The sequence below is a fragment of the Gadus chalcogrammus genome, chromosome 3 (assembly GCF_026213295.1).
Source record: "Gadus chalcogrammus isolate NIFS_2021 chromosome 3, NIFS_Gcha_1.0, whole genome shotgun sequence".
Lineage (NCBI taxonomy): Eukaryota > Metazoa > Chordata > Actinopteri > Gadiformes > Gadidae > Gadus > Gadus chalcogrammus.
This window is the reverse complement of record NC_079414.1, coordinates 23,470,509-23,478,106: the sequence shown is the minus strand read 5'-3', so window position 1 is coordinate 23,478,106 and position 7,598 is coordinate 23,470,509. Positions and strand designations below refer to the sequence as shown.

Genomic DNA, 7,598 nt, shown 5'->3' with positions numbered 1-7,598 from the left:
TGTCTGTCTCTAAGCCGGATGGTCTCCCTCTATTGCTGTGATTTCACTAGGTTGTAACCGTACTGGTAAAGTCCGAAGGCTTCAGAATGCGTCCCTCCCCATCAGTAGGAGGGAGACTTTCAGAATTTAAAACTTCAGTATCAGTGTAACTGTTACTGCGACTGTTGGACACCAACTAGCGCAGCGCGATCGGCTGGTTGGCGTGAGTGGGAGGGAGGCCCAAGGTATGATTATTTTAAACAAAGAGGCGTCCGCCCGCTTCAACATATTTGATTTGATGTATCAATTGTATATACAAATGTACAGTAGGCTATTTACATGTATTGATAACATTGAATTTACTATCGATCAGTATGGACTACAGAAATGTACAGGTCATTTGAAGAAAAGAGCCGGTTGAAAAGTTACACACTGAGCTTCAAATAAACTGTGTGCAATAAAGAAGAAGCTAAGGGCAGACCTCCTCCCACATGTCCCAGAGAGCGTATAGTTACCTTGTTTAATGAGACAGTGCACAGAAAACAAGTCACTTACACAAAAGGATTTACAGTAGAATCCCTAAAAACACAGATTATATAAAAAAGTGAGTAGGTAAAGACAGGCGCGGAGCCGGGGGATGGCTTTCGGGACTGAATCCCCGAATCTCACTTCTGAAGCCCCGGATATTTTTTAAGCTTCTTCATTGCCATCTAGTGGTAAGGACATGCAACAGCATGGATAATACTTTGCTACAAAATCATGGGCCTATTGTTGGCTATGCACAGTGGGAATACCACTTCTAAAATACAAGAAAGCAAACAAACAATCCATCTCTGCAATCCTACTTTGAATCTACTCAAAGTAAGTCTCAATTTTGCCATTGTAGTTTACATAAAAATCTCTAGAAGTCAAGTGGTTATTGTTGCTTTCCATTAAATAGTATTGTATTGAGCATTTAGTATTGTATTGTATTGTATTGTATTTAGTATTGTATTGAGCAGGCCTTGCAACTAAAAATGTAGGCTATGAATTAGAAGGGGTTTACGATTTGCCAATGTCCGGCAGGTCACCCTAAAATTAGGGATGCACCGATCCGCTTTTTTCACCTCCGATACCGATACCGATATCTGAGGTTTAGTATCGGCCGATACCGATCCGATACTGATATAGAAAAACAGCGCGAAATTATGGCTACAAACTGTAAGTTTCATTGAGGGGAAAAGACTGGGATCATGAGACTTGAATTTTTGGAGGTGCTTTATAAGGTTTGTGGTATTAAAGCTAGAAGGTTTAGTACCACCCCTCGGGACATTTACTTTGCATATGTTGCATGTAGCCGTGGAGCTTGCTGGCTTAGGTAAAGTGAAATAGCTCCAGATAGCAGATCCTTTTGCTCGCTCCATTTTGCAATCACTGTAGGCTCCGTACGGCGTGTTGCTTGTTTATGACGTCACTCACAGCGCACAGCATAGAAACTGAATAGATCTGCCAATAGATAGATAGATACACTTTTATTAAAGTGTAATTCCGGCCCAAATTGAACCCAGGATCTTTGTTTTGGCATTAAAACCCATCAAATAAGCCTTCCAGATACCTTTTTCATTGAAAAAGGAGTATTATAGTTTGCCGGGCGCAATGTTTGGCGTCCATGTTGTTGACTTGGGGCATAGTGTTTCGCTTCTAAATCCGCATTTTTTAACCATTAAATAGCACCAAACCTCTGCAGTAGCATGACTAGGGTCCCTACACATAAAACGAAGCACAAACAACTTAGTTTGCAAACCCGGAGTTTATTTAAAAAGACAGTTTAACAAGCATTACCGGTAGGTCCGTGTTTACAGGAAGTCCACACAAGTCGATTGCCGAATGCGCCGGAGTTCAGTTCAAGGAGGAAAGTTTTGGAATTTAAAATTTGTATAATATATATTTATAAATAATGTATAGCAAGTGTTGACACGTAAATTAAAGGAATTGCATATGTAAGTTACAGTTACAAAATAATTGTTCGCTACAATCAAGCATGGCACGTTGTTGACGGAAGACGCACACGTGATTGACGCATAGAGTGAAGGACAGCTCAAGCACCGGAGAAGACGACCCATCCACAGCTTGAAGTCAAGAGAGAGATGGTTCAATTATTTTGTAACTGTAACTTACGTATGCAATTCCTTTAATTTACGTGTCAACACTTGCTATATATTATTTATAAATATATATTATACAAATTTTAAATTCCAAAACTTTCCTCCTTGAACTGAACTCCGGCGCATTCGGCAATCGACTTGTGTGGACTTCCTGTAAACACGGACCTACCGGTAATGCTTGTTAAACTGTCTTTTTAAATAAACTCCGGGTTTGTAAACTAAGTTGTTTGTGCTTCGTTTTATGTGTAGGGACCCTAGTCATGCTACTGCAGAGGTTTGGTGCTATTTAATGGTTAAAAAATGCGGATTTGGAAGCGAAACACTATGCCCCAAGTCAACAACATGGACGCCAAACATTGCGCCCGGCAAACTATAATACTCCTTTTTCAATGAAAAAGGTATCTGGAAGGCTTATTTGATGGGTTTTAATGCCAAAACAAAGATCCTGGGTTCAATTTGCGCTGGAATTACACTTTAATCCCGTGAGAACATTTTCGTGGGAAATTCAATTATCAAAGCAGCAAGGTAGTAGGAATAGGATTCAAGTATGTACATAAACAGAATCAGACCGTAGGCTCCTCGATCTCGGCAGGTGAATTCATGGATTTCTTTGAGAATAAGATTCAATTAATTAGAGAGGAAATTGATGCTTACCGGGCGGCTAATCCTACACATCCTGTGGGGCAGGATGGGGTTCTGCCAAGTAGGATGGTGAACTCTGACGCAACTCTTTTGGAGTTTAAGGCGATTTCCTTGGTGGAACTTGAAAGGGTGATAAAGGCCTCAAAGCCAACAACTTGTATGTTGGATCCGCTCCCTTCTAGGGTTCTTAAGGAACTTTTTCCAACGGTGGGGCCTGTTATCCTCTTGCTTATGAATCTTTCGTTTTCAACAGGAATTGTTCCTTCCAATTTCAAGGCTGCGGTGTTAAAACCGCTACTCAAAAAGCCTGGCCTAGATCCTGAATTAGTCAGGAACTATCGGCCTATATCGAATCTGCCCTTCTTGTCTAAGGTACAGGAAAGGATTGTAGCAAAGCAAATTGTTGATTATTTGACGAGGAATAATCTCTTCGAACCTTTCCAGTCGGGGTTCAGGAATTTCCACTCAACTGAAACTGCTATTACAAGAGTTGTAAATGACATCCTTCTTGCTTTGGATAAAAACACAAGCACAATGCTTGTGATGTTGGATCTGAGCGCTGCGTTTGATACGATTGACCATAGCACTCTTCTTCACCGTCTTGAACACTATGTTGGTTTCGGGGGTACGGCTCTTGGTTGGCTTGAATCGTACCTCACAGATAGAACCCAATTTGTGCTTCATGAGGGTGCAGAATCGAAGCATTGTAAATTGCGCTTTGGCGTACCACAAGGGTCGGTTCTTGGTCCATTGCTTTTTGCAATTTATATGCTTCCCCTCGGTGACGTTATCCGCGGCTTCGGAATTAGTTTCCATTGCTATGCGGATGACACCCAGCTCTACATTCCTGTAGATTCCGGGGATTCTGCCCAGATTCAAAAGGTTGAGTCCTGTTTGGCTGCTGTGAAGGGCTGGATGTCACAAAACTTCCTACAGCTTAATACTGGGAAGACAGAGCTGATGATTATCGGCTCGAAGCGGGACCGGGAAAAGTTTGAGGATGTCTCTCTGTGGTTGGATGGCTTCGCCATCCCACAGAGTGCATCCGTCAGAAATCTTGGTGTCTTGTTTGACCCTCAACTATGCTTTGATCAGCATATATGAAGTATAACTAGAATTGCCTTTTTCCATTTGAGAAACATTGCAAGAATCAGATCAATGTTATCTGTAGTGGATGCAGAGACACTGATTCATGCGTTTGTCTCGTCAAGACTGGACTATTGCAATGCACTGTTCTCGGGATTACCGAACTCTACTACAAAGAGTCTACAGCTGGTACACACTGCGGCAGCTAGATTGCTGACCAGAACGAGAAAGTTTGATCATATTACACCTATTCTCGCCTCTTTACATTGGCTACCAATAACTTTCAGATCAGACTTTAAGGTGCTATTGCTAACCTATAAAGCCTTGCATGGACTATCTCCATTGTACCTGAAGGACCTGATTATTCCTTATAGTCCTTCTCGGTCTCTCCGGTCTTCGGGAGCCGGCCTTCTTTCATTGCCGAAGGTTAAAAAGAAATCGGCTGGACAGAGAGCATTTGCCTATCGAGCCCCCTTTTTATGGAATAGGCTGCCATCAGCGATCAGGGAAGCTGACTCTGTGGAGCTATTCAAAGGGAAGCTCAAAACGCACCTCTACAATCTTGCATTTGGAGTGTGAAAACAACAGATGCGTAGTGAAGACTACTCTGTTTGCTTGTGCTTTTCTTATTACATTATACATTCCCACTATGTACTTTTCCGTTCTAATTCACTATTCTGTCAGTTGTAGCGTGCTGCGGGTGCTGGACTGGATGCCTGGACTCTCCTCATGGATAACCGGCCAGAACCCCATCACCATTTTAATATGATGTACATGTATTTACCTGTATGCCATTTGTGGCACCCATTGCACTCCTGACCATCCCTGGAAGAAGGGATCCCCTACACTGCGTTTCTTCTCAAGATTTCTTCCTTGCTGATTCAAGGGAGTTTTTTCTTGCCCGTGTGGGGGCATGGGTAAAGGGGGGTGTCACAAATATTTGGCCTGTTAAGCCCTTTGAGACTGTAATGGTGAAGGGCTATACAAATAAAATTGAATTGAATTGAATTGAATTGAATAAACGTAAAAAAAAAACGTTTTTTTTTTTAAATATGGATCGGCCCATTTGTCACCGATACCCGATCTAGAAATGTCTTCAATATCGGTACCGATACCGATACAAATATCGGATCGGTGCATCCCTACCTAAAATGGACTAGAATGCAGGAAATCGCATCTTAGAATTTCAAAAATGTCTGGGGGAGAACCCCCAGAGCCCACTCAAGGCAAAGCCCCGGATGTATACAAAGTCTAGCTCCGCCCCTGGGTAAAGAGGGATATAAGGAAACAGTGCGGATGTGTGGAGTTTAATATGTGTGGAGCTGATCTCGACCTACCGTTGATTTGGAGGATCGCTGCCGAAAGAGGGTAAGACTTCCTGGACAAGTATAAAAGTATAACGCGGGCGTGTGTGTGTGTGTGTGTGTGTGTGTGTGTGTGTGTGTGTGTGTGTGTGTGTGTGTGTGTGTGTGTGTGTGTGTGTGTGTGTGTGTGTGTGTGTGTGTGTGTGTGTGTGTGTGTGTGTGTGTGTGTGTGCGCGCGTGCGTGCGTGCGTGTGTGTTGCGGGCCACATGATCTAGGCCTATAGACTTGTCTGATCTTAAATCTGGCAACAATTTTTGATAACATATGCTTTGTTAATTATCGAACATTATTCTATCAACGTATCAATCTTCAGAAGGTAGCAGAAACCTGTAACTTTCCATGCACATAGGGGGCACCTCCCAGAGAATAAAAGTTTGGTTTCGATATCTCATTCCATGACGTCACTGTGTCAGCTACAGTATTTGCTCTTAAGCTTAATGCACCGCCTTACCAGCAGGTGGCACAACATCACACATAAACGGAATCTGCTATTAAACCCATGAGTTGGGTGTCTGTTTTTTAATATTTCAAAATATACAAAATATAATAATTGGATGCATTTGTTGTAAGTTTGCCTATGCCAACCGAGGCCACTCTCCAACACACATCATTTCTCAAAAGTCAGTTTTGACTGTGCATTTTGAAACTGTATACTTTAGAAACATTGTTGATGATTACTATGATTGATATGCTTACTTCCGGTAAACCAGTTATAAGGCATACACATTCAATTGTATCATACCTATCTAAATCAAACGATGTTTACTATGATGAATTCATTAGGCCATGGCCACCATGGTCGCCATATTGTAGGACCCGGTTATCGTTGCTTGCAACTATATTAATTATTCATAATCCGGATTGGTATTGTTTACAGCAGTTTACAGGAAATTGAACCTCAAACTGTTTGGCTGTGCAGGTTGCATAGAATAACACATAAACTGCATCTACCATTAAACCAGTGTATGTGTGTGGGTTTTTGATTGTCTCTGTCTTATGTTATGGATTACGGGAGCAAAAAAAATAAGCTGCAGAAGAAAGACAGAAGCATAGTTGCGTCTAGGAGTAATGACTACAACCATGACTACAACCAAGAACGTTTGCTCGAGCTGTCAACATCGTTCTGCGTGATCTTGACCTTGGACCATTCTTCCAAGTATGAGTATGAGCACTGAGCATGCAAAAGTCTGTTCTTTGCATTCTCGGTATTGAGACCATGGTGGTCAACCATGGTGTTCGAATTCCATCAGTAACAGTGGATTCACTGATACTCTAACACCTAAACCTAACCATAACCTGTAAACCTTACCATAACCCTCACCATAGGTTGATTGGCTATAACCTAAAACCAGATCAGCTGGACTAGGTCCAGAGAGGTGGAGGGTCAAGCTCCGCCCCTTTTGCTCCCCCTTTTTCCCCACACTAACTCATGGTTTCTATCGGCCTCTCTCCCTATCTGCCGTCAGGACGTTGACCTGCGTGTTCATTGCTACATCATGAAGGAGCATAAGATGGCCAACAGGGAGATGAAGCAGCAGCGGGCCACCATGGCGAGGAGAAGGAGGATGGCAATCATGCAGGGCAGGGTCATGCCTAGGGCAAGTTGCAAGTCCTCAACATCCTTAAGTCCAACCCCCAGCAAATTGTAGCATTCATCTGCAAATTAATATTCTTAAAAAATAGAGGAAGCACTAAAATACAATAACAAAAGTCGCATGTGTCCAGTATAGTAATACATTTGGATACTGGTTTAGAGTCACTGGGTCACACGACATGGAAACTATTGAAAATACTTATATGTGTATAATATTATTTTGGCCCAGGGCATGATGGTGGCCCAGGGCATGATGGTGGCCCACGGCGGAGGCAGCATGGTGGGGCAGACGGCGGGCCAGCAGCCCCCACAGCAGGCCCAGAGGATGCTGGTTCCTCAGCAGCCCGGTGTCCGGCCACAAACCCCGCAGAGACCCGGCAACATCGCGCAAGAGGGCCTCCAGGAACTCCTCCGCACGCTCAGGTCTGCCAGCTCACCCCAGCAGCAGCAGCAAGTCCTCAACATCCTGAGTTCATACCCCCAACTCATGGCAGCTTTCATCAAGCAGAGAACAGCCAGGCGGTTGCAGCAGTTCCAGACGGCCCCTCCCCCAGCAGAACAGCTGGTAGCTTCACCTGATTCTGGCTCTCCCTGATGGGGACCGTTTGTTTGGCTTTTGTTCGCTCTGGGTTTGGATTGCTTCCTGTCGATTGGGGTTGGGACTGGTTTCTTTTGCCTTACTTAACCCACACAAAGGTCCTCCATATCTACCACTCATGCAACACATTATAAGCCCGCTGTCGTTCACATATTTCATTAAATGCTAAAATAAAATCGGATATATCTTT

General features: G+C 43.3%; 1 protein-coding gene across 1 annotated transcript; it reads left to right on the top strand.

Annotated features, from left to right (window-relative positions):
• The first annotated feature begins 5,112 nt into the window (after positions 1-5,112).
• On the top strand, positions 5,113-7,598 carry LOC130379797 (histone lysine acetyltransferase CREBBP-like). Its single transcript, XM_056586844.1, has 3 exons — positions 5,113-5,219; positions 6,683-6,814; positions 7,040-7,598. The coding sequence occupies exons 2-3, from the start codon at positions 6,713-6,715 to the stop codon at positions 7,403-7,405; spliced, it is 468 nt and encodes a 155-aa protein (XP_056442819.1). The 5' UTR covers positions 5,113-5,219; positions 6,683-6,712; the 3' UTR covers positions 7,406-7,598.